This window comes from Myxocyprinus asiaticus, chromosome 8 (genome assembly GCF_019703515.2).
Source record: "Myxocyprinus asiaticus isolate MX2 ecotype Aquarium Trade chromosome 8, UBuf_Myxa_2, whole genome shotgun sequence".
Classification (NCBI taxonomy): domain Eukaryota; kingdom Metazoa; phylum Chordata; class Actinopteri; order Cypriniformes; family Catostomidae; genus Myxocyprinus; species Myxocyprinus asiaticus.
In genome coordinates, this window is record NC_059351.1 from 17,778,312 (window position 1) to 17,798,026 (window position 19,715).

At 39.8% G+C, this 19,715-nt stretch overlaps 1 protein-coding gene across 3 annotated transcripts in view; it reads right to left on the reverse strand.

The window, feature by feature from the left end:
* LOC127445108 (E3 ubiquitin-protein ligase HECW2-like) overlaps positions 1-19,715 on the reverse strand; it is a 94,800-nt gene that overhangs the window by 37,252 nt on the left and 37,833 nt on the right. For all 3 annotated transcript variants that reach the window (XM_051704907.1, XM_051704906.1, XM_051704905.1), the window contains exons 3-10: positions 17,357-17,464; positions 16,322-16,416; positions 12,897-12,972; positions 12,118-12,287; positions 7,436-7,578; positions 7,125-7,225; positions 4,789-5,477; positions 218-530 (exon numbers count right to left, since the gene is read on the reverse strand). In XM_051704907.1, coding sequence (XP_051560867.1) covers positions 218-530; positions 4,789-5,477; positions 7,125-7,225; positions 7,436-7,578; positions 12,118-12,287; positions 12,897-12,972; positions 16,322-16,416; positions 17,357-17,464 — 1,695 coding nt within the window. The remainder of the gene's footprint in view (positions 1-217; positions 531-4,788; positions 5,478-7,124; positions 7,226-7,435; positions 7,579-12,117; positions 12,288-12,896; positions 12,973-16,321; positions 16,417-17,356; positions 17,465-19,715) is intronic.

Sequence of the window (19,715 nt, forward strand, 5' to 3'; positions counted from 1 at the left end):
ATTTTATTGGGGCATTGGGGTGAGTAAATGGTGACAAAGTTTTCCTATTTGGGTGAACTTTTCATTTAATATTACAGTATGTAAGGCCTTTTTTGCCTTTAATGTACAAGAAAGTAAACTTTAACAGAAAAGTGGATGAAACTCATAAAATTCTTCTATTTCTTGAACTCAATTGCTTTATACTGTATATAACCTGCATCATCACACAGGAAGTTACCTGTCTCTCCATCTGTTACCGTGGCAGCTTGTGCTGAGTCAGCTACCCTCCTCGCTTCATTGGTTGATTCCATCCCTTCATACTCTGATGCGTTCCCTGATGCCTGTAAACTCTGCCTTCTCTGCCAGATTTCTCCATCTTCCTCTTCCCCATTGGCTGCCTCGTTAGAACACCCCTGCTCTGATTGCTTTGCTGCAGTGGCCCCGCACCCTTCAGTAGCTACATTACTAGCAGTTGCTGACGTCTCAGAGGCCTCCAAAGATACAACAACCTCTTCCCTGGTTCCTGCTTTGGGTGCAACTTCCTCTTCATCCTGTTATAAATGTATTTATTGTAATGATACAAAGTAAGGACTATGAATTTGACTAATTAGTTATATTAAAGGATTTAAGCCACTTGATGCATTCAGTGACAGTGATTTTATAAAAATACAACATATATATATATAAATAAATACACACACACACACACACACACACACTGATCAGCCACAACATTAAAACCACTGACAGGTGAAGTGAATAACATTGATTATATTGTTACAATGGCACCTGTCAAGGGGTGGGATATACTAGGCAGCAAGTGAACAGTCAGTTCTTGAATTTCATGTGTTGGAAGCAGGAAAAATGGGCAAGCGTAAGGATCTGAGCGACTTTGACAAGGGCCAAATTGTGATGGCTAGATGACTGGGTCAGATCATCTCCAAAATGGCAGGTCTTGTGGGGTGTTCCCAGTATGCAGTGGTTAATACCTCCCAAAAGTGGTCCAAGCAAAGACAACCGGTGAACCGAATTGGCTGCCCAAGGCTCACTGATGCATGTAGGGAGCAAAGGCTAGCCGTCTGATCAGATCCCACAGAAGAGCTTCTGTAGCACAAATTGCTGAAAAACTTAATTCTGGGCATGATAGAAAGGTGCCAGAACCCACAGTGCATCGCAGCTTGCTGCATAGCCACAGACCGGTCAGAGTGCCCATGCTGACCCCTGTCCACTGCCGAAAGTGCCTACAATGGGCACATGAGCATCAGAACTGGACCATGGAGCAATGGAAGTAGGTGGCCTGGTCTGATGAATCACGTTTTCTTTTAGATCATGTGGACGGCCAGGTCCGTGTGTGTCGTTTAGCTGGGGAAGAGATGGCAGCAGGATGCACCATGGGAAGAAGGCAGGCCGGTGGAGGCAGGCACTGCCATACTGCAAAAATTGTTCAGGAATGGTTTGAAGAACATGACTAAGAGCTCAAGGTGTTGACTTGGCCTCCAAATTCCGCAGATTGCAATTCGATTGAGCATCTATGTGATGTGCTGGACCAACAAGTCCGATCCATGGAGGTCCCACCTCGCAACTTAAATAATCTGCTGCTAACATCTTGGTGCCAGATACCACAGGACACCTTCATAGGTCTTGTGGAGTCCCGCGGCACAAGGGGGACCTACACGATATTAGGCAGGTGATTTTAAATGTTGTGGCTGATCTGTGTGTGTGTGTGTGTATATATATATTATATACACAGTGCCTTGCAAAAGTATTCAGACCCCTGACCAATTATCTCATATTACTGAATTACAAATGGTGCAATGAAATTTCATTCTGTTTGATATTTTATTTTAAAACACTGGAACTCAAAATCAATTATCGTTAGGTGACACTGGTTTTATGTTGGGAAATATAAAAAGATAAAAAAAAAAAAACTGAAATATCTTGCTGTGCTGTGGAAGCTGCCAGGTTACACCGATGAAAGTAATTGCCCTAACGAGGACACAGTTACTTTATCATTGGCATCCTCCTGTGAATTTGCAATCACATTTTCTGGATAAAAAAACTCATTGTTGAAGGATCATTGGTCAGCCTGTGAATCTGAAGGAAAATGAAGACCAAAGAGCATTCCACAGAAGTTAGAGATAAAGTAATAAAAATGCACAGATTAGGGAAAGGGTACAAAATAATATCCAAATGTTTGGATATCCCAGTGAGCACAGCTGGATCAATAATCAGGAAGTGGAAGCTGCACCACACCACCCAGGCACTGCCAAGAAAAGGCTGTCCCACAAAACTCAGCACTCGAACAAAAAGGAGACTTGTGAGAGAAGCCACAGAGAGGCCAACAATCACTTTGAAGGAGCTACAGAGTTCAGTGGCTGAGAGTGGAGTAATGGTGCACCAGTCAACCATATCAAGAGCACTGCATAACGCTGGCCTGTATGGGAGGGTGGCAAGAAAAAAGCCATTACTCAAAAAGTACCATCTGAAAGCATGTCTGGAGTTTGCCAGAAAGCATGTGAGTGACCCAGCTGCGATATGGGAGAAGGTTTTGTGGTCAGATGAGACCAAGATAGAGCTTTTTGGCCAAAACTCAAAGCGCTATGTGTGGTCAAACCCAACACTTCCTATGCCTCAAGACACACCATCCCTACAGTGAAGTATGGTGGTGGCAACATCATGCTGTGGGGATGCTTCTCATCAGCAGTGACTGGGCATCTTGGGATATAGGGAAATACTGCAAGAGAACCTGCTTCAGTCTGCTAAAAAACTGTAGCTTGGGAGGAAATTCACCTTTCAGCATGACAATGATCCCAAGCACAAGGCCAAAGCAACATTGGAGTGGCTCAAGAAAAAAAAAGATAAATGTCCTACAGTGGCCCAGTCAATGGCCCAAGTCCTGATCTCAATCCTATTGAGAATCTGTGGCACTATTTGAAAATTGCAGTCCACAAGCATCACCCAACCAACCTGAACAACCTGGAGCAAATTTGCCGAGAATAATGGGCCAAAATCACTTTGTCACTGTGTGCAAAGCTGGTAAATATGTACCCCAAAAGACTTAAAGCAGTAATTGCAGCAAAAGGTGGCTTGACCAAATATTAATGTGTGGGGGTTGAATACTTATGCAAGCAAGATATTTCAGTTTTTATTTTTCGTAAAAATATTTCCCAACAAAAAACAATGTCACCTTACCATAACTGATTTTGAGTTTCAGTGTTTTACAATAAAATATCAATCAGAATGAAATTTCAGTGTACCATTTGTAATTCGATAATATGAGAGAATTGGTCAGGGGTTTGAATACTTTTGCAAGGCACTGTATATATATATATATATATATATATATATATATATAACATTTTAAGCTAAAAATCAAGAGCTACTTCAGCAATAGAAGCAGTTTGTGATTAAAGCATAAGGATTTTATAAAATTATTTTATAGTGAATGCATTTACAATGAGCAATTTCTAGCCAATGTTTTAGAACTAAGCCTAACTATAAAAAATTATATTGACTATTGAAATGACACCATAAGATTGTATTCATTTCCATATTTTTAAACCACCATAAAAATCTCTGATATTTCTAGGTTTTCCATGACTGTGTGAAGCTTGCAGGGAAAATGGGGCAATAAAACTTCCCATATAATGGTGTTTGGCTCATGTTTTTGAACAAATTTTTTAAGTGAACGAATCATTCTCTTTCACATCCACTGTTACAGTCATGGCTGGCTCAGTGCTTTTTTAAATAATCAGATTGTACAAACCAACTGTACAGAAAATGCATAGTGAATAAGACAAAGCGCATTTACTTTGAAGTTGCACTCAAGCGCTCGTGTGGACCCAGCGCGAGCAGTAATCTCCTGACAGTTTAAACAGCCTGGATCGCCTGCTTGGATTGTCATAGAGTGACCGTCATGATTTGTGAATCAGAGGAACTTTTGATCCATTTACAAATATGCAAGAAGTTTTGATTCTGGCTGATAGAATACGCGCTTCAGAGGAAGAAGATATTAGATGAGTGCTCGACAGGAAGGAAACGCTGGATTTTCATGAGGTTAGTGAATTACATCTGTTTAAATGAGATATCTGCATATTTGCAGACAGTATATGATATTAGATTTATTGATAATTGTCTTTTTATATATTTAGACAAGACAGTTAAAAGTTACAGGGAACTGTTGAGGAGGGAGAGGGAGAACGAAAGTTTAACATTATGAGCTCAAATGCGTCTGCCGCGGCTCTGATATGCGGACCGTTTAAATGAGACTGTGTTGCACACCGGTCTATTATTGTAGTAACACGATGGCACGTAACAACAAAATGAACCGTGACTGGTCGTTTACATGTCTCAGTCGCTTCACATGCAAGCAGGCAATTTTCAGCACCATCAAGAAACAAATCGGTCAAACTGGAAAATGTATCGCCTGATGCCGATAATTAAAAAAGTCAGAATATCGGCCTTGGTGATATATCGGCTGACCACTAGTAAATATGTAATCTGCATAAATGGTCACTGAACAAATCTTTAACTCACTCATAATACATTAAAAATTGTCCATCTGTCATCACCTACTGGCTTAATATTTAATCTGCATAAATGGTCACTGAACAAATATTTAACTCACACTTAATACATTAAAATTTGCCCATCTGTCACACACTACTGGTGTAAATATGTAATCTGCATAAATGGTCACTGAACAAATCTTTCGGTGAACAATTTCAAAATACACAAGTCACTGGGATGAATCAAAATCCCCAGCATAATTTCTACAACAGATCGAACAAACTGAGAAACTCAACAGACCTTTATTTTTGGAGCTGTCTGCTGACAGCTGGCAGTGGTTTGAGTCACGTCTCCAGCGGTGGTAACTCCTTCCTGACTGCCCTCAGCATCTCCATTTTGGCTTTTTGCTGTGCTACTACTTGACCCCGACACAGTGGCCTCCGTATATGTGGTGCTGCTCGCTGCTTCTGACTCAATTTTCATCCTGTCTTTAGAAGGACCCTTCCCCTTGTTCTGTTCAGAGGCGGCATGTCCATTAGCTCCTTGAGCCCTATTGGTCAATGCGGTATCACGGGAGGCATGTCCTTCCTCATCTTCATCAGAGTCTATATGTAACATAGTATTGAGTCTAGTGTCTGTTGGGAAACTTGAACGTAGTTTCGGGGATGTGGCCCCCAGCGGCCTGTCTCCAGGGCCCTTAGGGGCCTCAATGGCATCCAGATAGTCATTAAGTGAGGCCTGGCGGTGAGTGAGGCCTGGGGTTCCTTCAGCCAAGTCTGGGACCCCATCTCTTAAAAGCCTATCTTCATCAGGGTCTAACGAGCACTGGTCTGTCCTAAAGGCATCACCATGCAGGGACCCTTCAGAGCCGGTGGGCGAGGGGCCTCGTGTTATGTGAGAGGCAGGATGCAACACGTCCTCATCGTCCGATGGGCTGCCAGGGTCTCCGTTCACAGAGGACGCTCCAATCAGAGACCCCATGACCCCCTCTGTGAAGTTTGAGAAAGGATGAGAGGTGTGTCAAAGCAATAAGCCACTACAGGCAATGCATTATTATTGTTAACAAAAATGTAAACGAAAACTAAACGAAAACATATTTGTTAACTTAAAAATAAAAACTAATATAATTGAATAAATCTTTAAACTACGGTAAACACACTTTCATGACTCCAAAACCTAATAAAATTAAATTAAATTACTGCGAATTAGTTATAGATTTTACAAACTTGGTTTTAACTAACATTTGTTGTTAAAACTAACAAAAACTAACTTAAACTGAAACAACAACATAGAAATAATATATTAAAAAAATTATACAGAAATAAAAACTAAATAAAAAAAATAGCCATGACTCAAGGCCAGGCATTATAGGGATATACTGTATGGGTATGCATAACTAAGTAAAAAGTAATACTTTAATGGAAATGCATACTACATGCTTCAACCTAGCATTGTTTGTAAAGCAATATACAATGGTAAAATCTTAACTTTTGAGCATAATATTATATTAGAGCTGTCAATTTAACACGTTAATTCAGATTAATTATATACAGTATAAAATAATGCATTACAAAATTTACACAATTAATCATGTCCCTAGCCTGTAATATGGAGTATTCCTACTATCGGAGCATTTGAGGCTTGAAGTACCACCTGTTTTCAGCTGGGGACATTAAGCGAAAATCCAGCTGTGCAGGCAACAAACCACACTTACTGACAGCAGACATCACAAGATGAGGACGCGTCAATCAATGCTGCACTTGTCTACCCCAATAATGTAATGTATTTCAAATATCTGAATTATTAATTTACTGCATTAATTATATTTATAAATATATAAATTTGATTATTTATAATTATTTAATCATATATTGAATTATTTTTATTTGGGGACCTTAACAAATATTGATATACAATATGCAATTAATTGTGATTAATTTGATTGACGTACTTAATTCAATTAAAAAAAAATTATAATTAACAGGCCTTTATTATATATTAATTAAAGGTGCTATATGTAAGATTGACAACAAGCAATGGGTACTGGAGTCCAAATTAAAAATATTGGAGAGTTGTTGCCACACCCCAGACTCAAATCTCATGCAGGTTGCCAGAATGTTGACACGCAAATTAGCCAACTCAGCATCAGTTTTAAAGGATTTCTGGGCTTTAAGCCATCTCAATCTTCCAAAGGCATCTCCAATATTTATCTTTGTTTTACTACACCTCTGGTCATGGTGGTTTTTAGATGGATGGTGAGGCTTTTTAGGTCGGGTGGAATCTGTTAACTCTGATCTAGTTCGTTGCTGGCTTCCATGGCTGCAGCACGCAGAGTTGTTTGCCTGAAAACTTGATCAAATCTGGCAACCCGGCGGTGTCAAAATACTATTGGTGAGTGGGCAGTGGGTGGGAACACAAGGCCAAAACATAAACAGAAATTCCGGCCCAGAATGGAAACTTCCAAGTAGAATATACTGGCTGTAGCATTGTAATTGGAGAAGCCAGTATTTCAACTTAGCATGTTTCCTAATTCTCTAATGACATATTATGGTAATTTTATGATTTAATACAGTATAAATATTACATACAGCACCTTTAACTTAAACACACACACATACACACACTCTTATTCTTACCTTCATGTCCGTTGGAGGTGATCTCCACTCTGAAGTGAAGTTGCCCACTCACATGTTCCGTCGGCAAACGACGACAAAGTGTGTAGCTTACATGTTGATCCCTGTTTCCAGTCGCAGAGAAATTTGTTTAAATCAAATATTTACATCAAATTAAATCAGATTTGTAATATCTTTTACAAAGGTTTTTAAAAAATTATAGTGACACACATGCAATACAAAACATGACCATATACTTCCTAAAAAACCTGCACTGTTATTAAAGGGAGCTCATATGGGATACTGAGGGGTTTTTTTATTAGTGAAATACTGACCCTGCTGCATGTCTCTCCAGCAGTCTTTGCACCGGTATTATCAGCTGACCTAAAAAGCGTTTGATGATCGGGCGACTTTTGGCAAATTTGTCCTTGACTTCAATTTCAAAAACATCCGTCATCAATGCAACAAAAGTGTATTTCTGCAAAGGAAACAGAAATTGACAGTATTCATTTATATGATACTGAGCCAATCTATCCAGCCAATCTAAAACTTTGACTTTTTTACTTTACTGTTGTCTATGATGACATTCCTGGCTATATATCTGTGTGCTAGATTGCACAAATCCTTCTGTAAGCGGTTCATACAGTAGACAAACACATAAATCCAAGTAACATGCGTTTAGCAACATACAGTACAACTTACTAATTGTAAGAATAGTTCAGCTGGAAAAACTTTGGGTTAAGTGCTTTGTTCAAGGGCTGAAAAAATCCAGTGTGGTGGTGGGGGCATGGTTGAGCGCCGGCTTGTGAATGGAGAAAGAGACCAGGAGATGAGAATGGTAAGGATCATCACCTGGCAATGATTGTCTCTAACAGCTGTTTGTCATTGCAGTGAGAGTGGAGATGGGCTTTAAGAGCGAGCCAGACACCAGTGAGGAGAGAGAGATGCACAAAGTCTGTCTGCGTGTGTGTGTCTTTATGTTCATACGTAGCTGACTGAAAAGCAGTGTGTGTTTTTGTTTTGTTACACACTGAAAAGTGTTTATTAAATGTCTATGTGTTTGTCAAGCCAGTCCCAGCATCCTCCTTGCCATCTTTGAATTGTTACACTGGTGCCAAAACCCGGGATTAAGGGAGGAAGAATGCCGCCATGGATCCCTCATCTCTGGAGGATGTTGTCAAGACCCTCGCCAACATCCACCAGACACAACATCAGGCCCTCCTCGAGCTGTGCACTGAACAGGAGCAGCGATTCATTGTGTTCCTCCAGGCCCAAGCAGAGGACCGGCAGATGTTCCAGAGATTGCTGCACCAGGAGGGTGCTGCTGGCACGACCCCGTACCCCAGGTTCCGCAAGCACTTCCACTCCATGACCATTGGCGAGCACGGCCACCTGTTTGCCTTTGCCCAACAGCTCCGGGACACCTGCCAGAGATGGTTGCTGGCTGAGCAACACGATGTTGGAGCTGTCATCGATCTGGTGGGACTGGAGCAGTTTATCGCTCGACTTCCAAGAGGGACGGCAGAGTGGGTCCAGTGCCACCACCCAGCATCGCTCCAAACAGCCATCCAGCTGGCAGAGGACCACATGGCGGCATATTCTGGAGCCGGCAAGCCCCGAGATCCTTCTCTCTCTCTCTCTCTCTCTCTCTCTCTCTCTCTCACTCATTCTCTTGTCTCCCCCTGCTTTCAGTCCTGTTCCTCCTCCCCGGAAACAGGGAGGAGCCCCTACCAAACCGGCTCCGGGGATTGCACTATCTGCCGGTTTCCCCTGCCCCTCTCCGCTCTCACTCCCAGGGTGGTGGACCCGCTGTCACGGGCACGGAAGGGAGCCTGGGCAGTTCTGTTGGAGCTGTGGAGAGCTCGGGCATTTCCGGAACCAATGCCCGGTGATGGAGGTGGGGACATTGGTTCGGGTCCCCGACATGCCCCAGGCCACCCCCAATCAAGCTGGAATGTACCGCATACCCATGAGTATAAAAGGGGGTACATACCAGGCCTTGGTGGATTCGGGTTGCAGCCAAACCTCTATCCATCAATGCCTAGTTCAAGACGAGGCTTTGGGTGCTAGTCACAAGGTGAAGGTAAGGTGTGTGCATGGGGAGATCCACAATTATCTTGTAGTGACCGTGACAATTCAATTTTGGGGACAAAAGCATAGTGTCGATGCTGCGGTTAATTTGCGCTTCACCCATCCGCTAATTTTGGGCACGAATTGGCCAGTATTTTCCATGTTATTATGGGAAATTTGTGCTGATGGGTCCTGTAACAGAGCGTTTCGGTGTGGTATTTGTGATGCGCTGGCTGGGGAGACGGAGCTGGGTCCATCTACGTCAGTCCCGCGTCAGGTTGACGTAATGGATGGGGGAAGTCTTGGGCTTCCCCAGCCCTTTAGAAGATTTCCCACAGGGGATTTCCCTCTGGAGCAGACGTGAGACAAGACTCTTAAGCACACCTTTGACTAAGTGAGAGTGATTGATGGTCACCGTCTAAAGCCAGACATTGCACTCGCCTATCCGTACTTTTTTTATTATAATTGAACGGTTGTATCGAGTGACGCAGGATGCTCAGACAAAGGAAGATACAACCCAGTTATTGATACAGAAGAACCGTTGGGAAATGTTATTCTAGACAGTTTATTATAATCCAATGGCAGGTCACTTAGGGCAGGAAAAGATACTGAAGCATTTAATGGCCCATTTCTATTGGCCAGGCATTCACGGGGATGTTTGCAGATGGTGTGCAGCATGCCGTGAATGTCAGCTGGTAAATCCGCCGGCCACCCCAAGAGTTCCTTTGCGCCCGCTTCCTTTGATCGAAGTCCCCTTCTAAATAATTGGTATGGACCTCGTCGGGCCATTAGAGCAGACGGCACGCAGGCATCGCTTTGTGTTGGTTCTGGTGGACTACGCAACGCGATATCCGGAAGTAGTGCATTTGTGCAACATCTCAACATGTAGTGTTGCAGAGGTACTTTTCAGAATTGTCTTCAGAGTGGGGATTCCGAAAGAAATCCTCACTGATCAAGGCACTACTTTTATGTCATGTACACTACGTAAGCTGTATAAATTATTGGGTATTAAATCAATTCGGACAAGCGTGTACAACCCACAAACGGACGACTTTGTCGAATGGTTTAATAAAACCCTGAAAAACATGATTCGTAAGTTCGTGCACGAAGATGTTCGAAATTGGGATAAGTGGCTCGAACCCATTATTTGCAGTTCGAGAGGTCCCGCAAGTATTGTATGGGCGTAAGCCTCGCGGTGTCTTAGATGTCTTGAGGGAAAACTGGGAGGAGGGACCTTAAACAGCAAAAACTAAATTCAATACGTTCTTGACCTGAGAGCAAAACTCCACAAACTGGGGCAACTATCACAGGAGAATTTGCTACAGGCTCAAGAATGTCGACCCTGCTGTATAACAGGCACAGATAGGGCGGAGCACGTCAGATTTACCACCTCGATCTCTTAAAACCATGGAGGTAGCTGGTCCCTGTGGCTTTGGCGATGGTGGTACCAGAGAGGGAGTAGCTCGGGCCGGAAGTGAACTTAAAAGCCAATCGCAGCACCCCAGTCATTGCAGAGACCACCTCTCACCATTACAAATCATGGATGTGGCCCGGTTGCAAAGAGAATTCTCTGATGTGTTCTCGCCCCTTCCCACCATATCGATACAACCCCAGGGGTAGTGGTATGCAGTCATCCCTACTGATTATCTGAGAAGAATTAAAGGCCATGCTCGATATGGGGGTAACAGAAGAATTGCATAGTGACTGGCGATGAAGAGCAATGGCTCGGTCTGGTTCTGTGTGGATTATAGACAGGTTAATGCGGTGTCTAAATTTGACGCTTATCCAATGCCTCGTATTGACGAACTGATCGATCGGTTGGGCGCAGCTCACTTTTATTCAACACTGGATTTAACGAAGGGTTATTGGCAGATCCCCTTAACACCAATGTCCTGTAAGAAAACAGCCTTCTCCACACTGTTTTGCTTACACCAATTCGTAACCCTTTCGTTTGGTTTGTTTAGGGCCATGGCTATGTTTCAGTGCCTTATGGAACGAGTCCTCAGACAGCACTCTGCGAATACCACTGCCTATCTGGATGACATCATTATATACAATCATGATTGGCAGCAGCATATGCAGCATTTGGGGGCGGTTCTGAGGTCACTGCGACGGGCGGGACTCACAGCAAACCCCAATAAATGCGCAATTGGATGGGTGGAGGTATGGTATCTGGGGTTCCTCTTGGGTCACGGGCAGGTGCGCCCCCAAATTGATAAGACCGCAGCGGTTGCGGCCTGCTCAAAACCCAAGACCAAAAAGGAGGTGAGACATTTCCTGGGGCTGGCTGGCTATAATAGGAGGTTTGTGCCTAATTATTCAGACATCACCAGCCCACTGACCGATCTCACTAAAAAGGGAGCCCCAGACCCGCTCCAGTGGTCGGACCCGTGCCAACAGGCTTTTATGCAGGTGAAAGCTGCGCTTTGTGGTGGGCCGTTGTTACATGCTACTGATTTTTCTCTCCCTTTTGTTGTACAGACCGACATGTCGGACAGGGGGTTGGGAGCTGTGTTGTCCCAGGTGGCGGAGTATTGTAACTATACTGATCTGTGTCCGCTGAAAAGCATATTTTTGAGTGTGTCTGCTGAAAAGTGTGAATTTTGAGTTTAAAATAAACATACCGTTTGAGATGGATTCGCCGTCTCCTGCTTCCGCATTTCCTCCAACTTTGGACATTGTTACATCTAGTTTCAGAGTCACCCCTACTTAGTTACCTCTCATCAACTTCTCAGCTAATTACAACAGACTAACTGCAGACACATGGCCCTGAAGCGAGAGGTTAAGTGCCTTGCTCAATAGTACACATCATTAACTGCCCCAGTCAAAACCTTTGAGTGACCAACCCGGATACTTAACCATTCCGCTACCATTTTTCCAACATTTTTTGCTTTCAACACAGTCTGACATGCATAGTTAATTATTAATTGATATACATGTTAATGACCTCTCCGTGCCACACAGGGTTGGTGGTGTTGGATATGATGGAGGTTCGTCTCTCTTGGCCGTGGTGGGTAAATGTTGGGAAGCCGTTCCTCTTGCCTGGCTGAATGCTCATCTTCAGATAGGGGTCAGGATTAAAAAACATGCCCTTCTTCAAACCCTGAGCCCTGATATCTGCAAACACACACACATAATGTGAGATCCCATAAAAATAGTAAGGTGAGAGGTCATAATGTAAACAAACCTATGAAATTTTGCATGCACTTGCAAGTCTTTACCACAAGAGGGCAGTTTTAGCAGAGTTTTAATAAGGTTGACAACACTTCAGTCTTTTTGCACTTGGATGTGAGATAGTACATTTCTATTTAATAAAATGAATAGTTAAAGCTCAAATCTGATTTGATTAGCCACGTTTTTAAGCCATTGTAAAAAAGACACGGTGTAATTGCACATGATTTGAATTCTATATCAATGAATGTACTTACAATATCATCTGCAAGTGGGCTAATGAAAAATATTGCTTGTTTGATGTGGTTATTATTGATAATAATAAATGAAACTGTCTATTGAACATTGATGCTATTATCATATAGCTGTTTTGTAAAAGCCATAAGGCACTAGAGCCGGTGTGCTACAGTGATTTTGTCACTTTTAAGGAGGTTTTGAATAACACTTACAATGGTAAAGCCACTGTAAAGCACAGCCTTTCATGGTCTACTTCTTTAAAAACAACTATCTTCAGTTTCATCTGCTAGGATAAGAGTAATTATCTCTCAAACATACCTGATAGAGTAAAGCTGACCAATTTCCTGCAGTGTTCTGTTACAGACTGGCCATCCACCTGCCCTTCTACGCCCAACTGTAGAGGGCACCATAACAGATAATTAATTACAAACAAAATGATACAATATCACTAGAAGATATATATGAAATGTCATTGGTTTCAGAACTTAAGTCATGGCTGGCGAACAAAATGGACAATATAAAAAAAGATTTATAGATTTTAAAAACAAAAATGTGAAGAGTCACTTTAGTTAGCTATTGCCACCGCTGGCTTAAAATACTAAAATATTAACATAAAGTTTTAAAGCGACAGGACTGAAAAAACGAGGCTGCAAGCCAGAGAAACCTATATTTAAATTACAATAACATATAAATTAAAGGTGTAATTTTTTCCATATTAAAAAAAAGTTTAAATTATAAAAAATTAATAGTAATTTTGAAATAAATGTATAAAATCAGGAGCGCTCACATGAGATGAAGACTCCAGTCATATCAGTAGCCTTATTAAAGACGTTTTATTCTACATGGAGAGGGTCCCCTAATGGGGGATGCCATGTTAAGATCACATCACCAGCAAATACTACTTCTATTTTTTTGTAAGACAGGGGTGAGAGAGTTCAGACAGAAGTAATTTGCTTGTGCAGGTTCTAGCTCATGAATAATTCAGCTACATTACAATGTTCCTGCTCATTAACGTGGCAGTATGTAATTTATGATTATGGAGTCTTGTTCAGAGACAGAACACTAACATGACTACTTCTAATATTACAATATATATTTCCATATGCATCATGTTAATCTCGATGCTCATTTAATTCACAATTAGCTAAATCATTTTTGGTGTGTTATCATACTACACATGATGTGAATCGACATAATAAGTAGAGAGTAAGAAGAGTAAAATCCATTTCAGATCCAGTCCAAAAATATATCTCCATTCCAATAGATTTGATTATGCTTTATTTGTCTGAGCAACCCCAGTTCTTCATTTTCTTTCAGTCTGTTAACTCAGATCTCTGGAAGTTTACAGTAAAATTAATGTCACAGAATGTGGAATGCGCCATTTGCACAGCCAGTCTCAAAGCATTTCAAAGAGTGCTCTCTTCCTGTGCATTCCCTGCATGCCTGTGAACATGATATGTCTCTGTGGAGTTCACTCAAAATCTACTGCATGGTAATGGAGCTTACAGAAAGACCAATACTTGCGCACACACACAGGTGATGTGAAACTGTAAGGCATGCAATGATCATTTGCACATGTGTTGCATTAGTGCATCAGTGATGGTGTGTTATCAGTCACTGTATGGTGTCCTTTATCAAACGGACAGTTCTCACAGATCTGATTGGATGAGTCTGGTTTGAAGACTTTATTGAGTGCAGCAGCACCCGCCTAAGCAAAATGTTTTTCCTATTAATAGGGGTCTCATAAAGTCCTTCATAAAAGAGTTGTAAGCCATGAACCAAACAAACCAACTCCGAGGTGAATCACAACATTACAAACTTTGATTTGAAGGAAAAAGTATTTGAAAACTGAAAAGCACAAGACTGTGTGATTACCATCTTTAATGAGGGAAAGAACTACAATCCCACGAAGCATTGCAAATAACGTAATTAAATTAAAAACTCTTGATTCAAAGTTGTCGATTATAATTATAGAAACAATACACTACATTTATTGCTAAATATTTAGTTATTTACAAATATCTAAGTAGTTTGACGCGTTTTGTTTGCCGCGATTCTCTGATTATTGAACCTTTCTGGCATGGGTAGTGTCATTTTTTTCACCAGGAATTTAGCTATTTAATATGATTTTTTAAAAATGAAACAATGCAGACTGATGGCTTCAGCTGAAGCATTTACCATCGATTAACCTCTGAGCTCATGGTAGGTCTGTCTTTAAAGGTTTTGTTAATTCAATTAAATATCATATCAATAATCAATTCATATCAATTAAATTCTACTGTATATTAATGCATTTAGTTGCTAGTTGCTTGGCAATCATGAATAATCTACAGTTACAGTTAGGCTTATTATAATAATAATAATAATTATTATTATTATTACTTAAATGTATTCATATTAAAAATATTCATATATATTAATATATAAAAAATATTACTTTTTAATATTGGGGAAAAAAATAATTGAACACTGGTGTTTTTTATCATTATGCTGTTCCTGTTTGAAATCAAGCAGCTTTGTCATCATTACAGCAGAAATAACAGAGAAAATCTTACATAAGGGGGCCTTCGTATAAATAGTCTTGGACAATGGGGGCCAAAAAGGTTAAGAACCACTGCATAGTGAGTTATAGTGATTTTACCACAGTAAAAGGGGCCTTAGGTTAAAAAATGCACCTTGCCCATGGTACAATCACTGTAACGCATGGCTTCTGGTGGCTTTTTGATTTATTAAAACATGATAAAAATCTACAGTGGGTAAATTTAGATTGATAATCTTAAATCCAGTTCAATGATTATGAATAGATTTATATTTTTTGTCCTTTTTATCAAAAGTAGTGGAGAAAGGACAGAAAATATGGTAAGAAGAGGGGGGATGAGATTGTGAAATGTTACAAGCCAGATTCAAACTCGTGCAGCCCAAATGAGCATCATGGCTAGGGCTGCACAAGTCATCAAATAAATAATCGAGATTACAATTACAGTTGCCACAATTAAGTAATCATGAATAGTGTCAATTATAGCAGTCCATAGGTTTACCTATGTTGCATCAAACTTTTCCATTTAGTTTTCTATTTAACGTATGTTTTTTCAGTAGTTGATCATTTTAACCAATTAGAGATATGTTCATTGCTTGCTTCTGTATGTGATTTATTCAAAATTTGAATAACAGCTTTGTTTTTTTATGCCTATAAATGTAAAGTTGACTGTTTAATTATTCTTGATTTACTGATGCATACAACAGCAATAAAGTCATTTAGGAATACAGTTCTCAGATTGTTTTGGATGTGTTGAAGGCATAAAGAATATGGCATGTAGATGATCCACCCAAAATAATAATTTTAATGTAAATTCTATTATTAGAAATGAATCACAATTGCAATATCAAGGCAAATAATCAACAATTGTGATTTTTGTCATAATCGTGCAGCCCTAACCATGGCTCAGTGTGTTGGAGCACATGCACTAAAAAAAGGAAAATGAAACATACAAAAAGCCACTATTATGATAATGTAATGTCATGCCATTCCAATGAATGAGAGATGTTGTCACGTGCTCCCCTGAGGATTCATTTTGTTTAGGAATCTTGTACGAGAATCATATTTAAAATCCATTATGGGGTCAAAGATTCATTCCTACCATAAATCAAAGACATAGAAAGACTGGAGGGTACACATACTGCCATCTTACCACATCAGCTACACTTCTAAGCCTGTACACACTTATACACACACACACACTTACTGTAACTCCAGGGTTTTTGACTGTGATGCAGGATGTTGTGGCCCTCAACGCTCCACTCACTCCATGGTAATATTTGAAACAGATTTTGGTCTCAGCTGAGAAAAGCAGATACAGAAATACAAATATTAACACGTCATCCTGTGTTTTTCAAAAGCTCGTAGATTTGAAATATCATTATTATTTGCAGAATAAGTATAACTCGCTAATGCATATTGTATATGGAAATGTCAACTTCTCAAAATTTCTCAAAACTGATTAGCTTGCTTATACGTGATTTTTCTGGGAGTCAGATTGCATTATTTTGGCCAAGAATTTCTTATGAATTATTGTATAAAGTTTATATTTCACTGACACATTTTTATAGGGCTTTTTTATAGTGTTATAGTGGGTTATAGCGCAAGTATGAAAGGGAGAAATATTGGTTTGTATTATTACTTGTTATTTTGTGCTGTAGATTCAAAAGAACTGGCTTATAAGAGTCATTCGTTCGGGAATCAGACTACACTGGTCACAACATTTTTCACGCTGTAGATTCAAAAGAACCGGCTCATAAGAGTAATTTGTTCAGGAATTGAACTACATTGGTCACGCAGTATTTTTCACGCTGTAGACTCAAAATAAAACCGGCTCATTAGAGTCATTCATTCGGGAACCAGACTTTACTGGTCATGCTGTAGATTCAAAAGAATCAGCTCATAAGAGTCATTCATTCAGGGATCAGACTACACTGGTCACGCTGTATGTTACACGCTGTAGAGTCAAAAGTACTGGTTCATAAAAGTCATTTGTTTAGGAATTGGACAACACTGGTCGCACAGTATGTTTTGCGCTGTAGATTCAAAAGAACCGGCTCATAAGAGTCATTCGTTCAGGAATCGGACTACACTTTGCACTGCGGATTTAGTAGTGGTGTTGCGGCCCAAACCAGATTAGAGCTTTTCGGATTGAGAAAGTGCTGAACTATTTTTTTGTATAATACCCATCAGAAAGCCAGTGAATCAACTATGGTCTTGGTCCACTTAAGTTTTCACTTACGCTCCATGAAGTATTGCCCAGGCTCCAACCTCCAGACGATCTGCCCCCTCTGAGTGCCGTTCACGCCACGGTTCTTCGAATCCCAAACATTAGCAGGACATGTCTCATCTGTGCAGACACAAAACTGTGTAAACACTGGGTTTATATCTAAATAAATCATGAACTAAGGAAGAAAAGCCTCCACCAGGTGTCAATAGCGGAACAACGATTGATTGATTAATGGTGCCATGAGCATAGTTAAAAACCACGCCAAACCTCAGACCTATTCTCGCTAGGGTTTAAAGTCTTTTATAGAACAAATAGATGCCAAAATGTATTGCCCTGAGGATAAAGAAACATGTTCTGAGTCAGTTTTTGCTTCAGTATACTTGTAAAAGTATTGTGACTTTATATAATAATATATACAGTAGATACTACAGTTTTCGGTAAAGCTGCTTTGAAACCATGTGTGTCGTGAGAAGCGCTATACAAATAAAATGACTTGACATTCGTAAATCAGAGGAACTGAGTTTTGATCCAGGTTGTCCGAACACGGACCAGTTTATTAAGTTTAATTCAGTAAAAAAAAAAAAAAAAAAATCACTGCAAAAAACACTTTATGAAGTGTTTTGTCTTGTTTTCCATTTAAAAATATCCCAAAATCCTTAAAACAAGATTTACTTGAGAAGCAAAATATAAGATATTTAAACTTGTTTTCAGAGAATGTACGCTGGCCCTGGAATATAAGTACTGTATATTTTGTATATAAGTGTATTTTTTCACTTGTTCATACTTCTGCCAGTGCAGTAATGTTAAAATATACTTATATTCAAGATATATTCTCTGAAAGCAAGTCTACATATCTTATATGTTGCTTCTCAGGAAAATGTATCTTGTTTTAAGGATTTTTAGATTTTAAAATATTTAAATATTATATTCAACATTCTCAGACAACAATTTTTTCTTCTGCAGTATAGCTCCTAAAGTAAATGTTGTTTTAAAGGAGTTTTAGATATTTACATTGGAAAACAACAACAAATCAAAAATGTATTTCATTGCAGTGTTTAATGGGCGAAGATTACCTACTCTCACCTTTTTGTTCACTTCGATCCATCTTTAACTCACGAAAACAATCTTAATAGAGCTGCGTAACACCGATTTTCTTCACAATAAGATACACACCGCAACATGTATGTATTATGATTCACTACATCGCCAGCCATCACGTTAAAATCTAGCTGCATCAAGCCCGCGAAAGGGACGAGCCTCCCCGCGCCAGAGTATGTATCAGCTGAGTGCAGTTTCAATCTTTCCGCCATAGATCGGGTCACTTCACGCGACTCATAGAAGCGGCGCTGACCACACAGAGAAATTCCAGTTTCTGAGTTTGTACTTATTTACATGACCTGCTTCCTTATTATTGGAACTTTAATAAAGTATGCATTAAAGATATAAAGCCGAGGTGTTTCCTTTAAAGATGCTCTGACATGCGAGTTTTGCTTAAGCAGAATGGCAGCTCCGGCTCCACTTTATTTCACAATAAGAGTGCTTCTGTACTTACTTATTTTGTATTGTTGTATAATTTCCTTATACTTTGCGATCTACACCATCAGATGCTGTTTGAAAAGTTTACAGTGCGTCTGGACTGTTTTCTTCCTCTCCTCAATCAGGCATGAGCTGCAGTGCTCCTCTCACGCAGCATCATTAATATCTCGTTACGTTAAATAAGATCAAAGACTATTCGACAACGGAATTTTTTGTCGACAATTTTTTTATTGTCGACGTTGTCGATAATGTTGACTAATCGTTTCAGCCCTATTATACGCTTAAACATTTATAGCCAATATTATTTACTTTGAGGAAGATAAACAACACTCCTAATTATATTTTAATATGATTATTAAAATATTTTATCCACTATGCATTACACATTAATGTTTGTATTGTAATACACATATCAATTTAACAGGTGAAACTCGTGAAATGACTGATATGAGTTCAATTGAAGACACTATATTTTTATATTACAATCCACAGCCTCAGCAGTGAATGAGTGTGAACCATAATACTACAATACTAGATCTATGCACTGCAAATAACACTGTAATATGAAATCTTTATTAATAATTATGGATTTATGGAAATAATTCATACTGTGCTATGAAATCGGTACATTATAGATAACTTGAGATGAGTATACACTCATGGGGATCTGTTTAAAGGAAGAAAATGGTGTCTGTACACTGATTTATTGCTCCAAAATTACTTTATTGGTTTACACTTGCTTGCAGTGTTTAGACCATTAGGTCTTCGTCAGGCAAAAAAATAAAATAAAATAAACAATAATAATAATAATCTGTCAACTTGTGCTTTTCTGTGA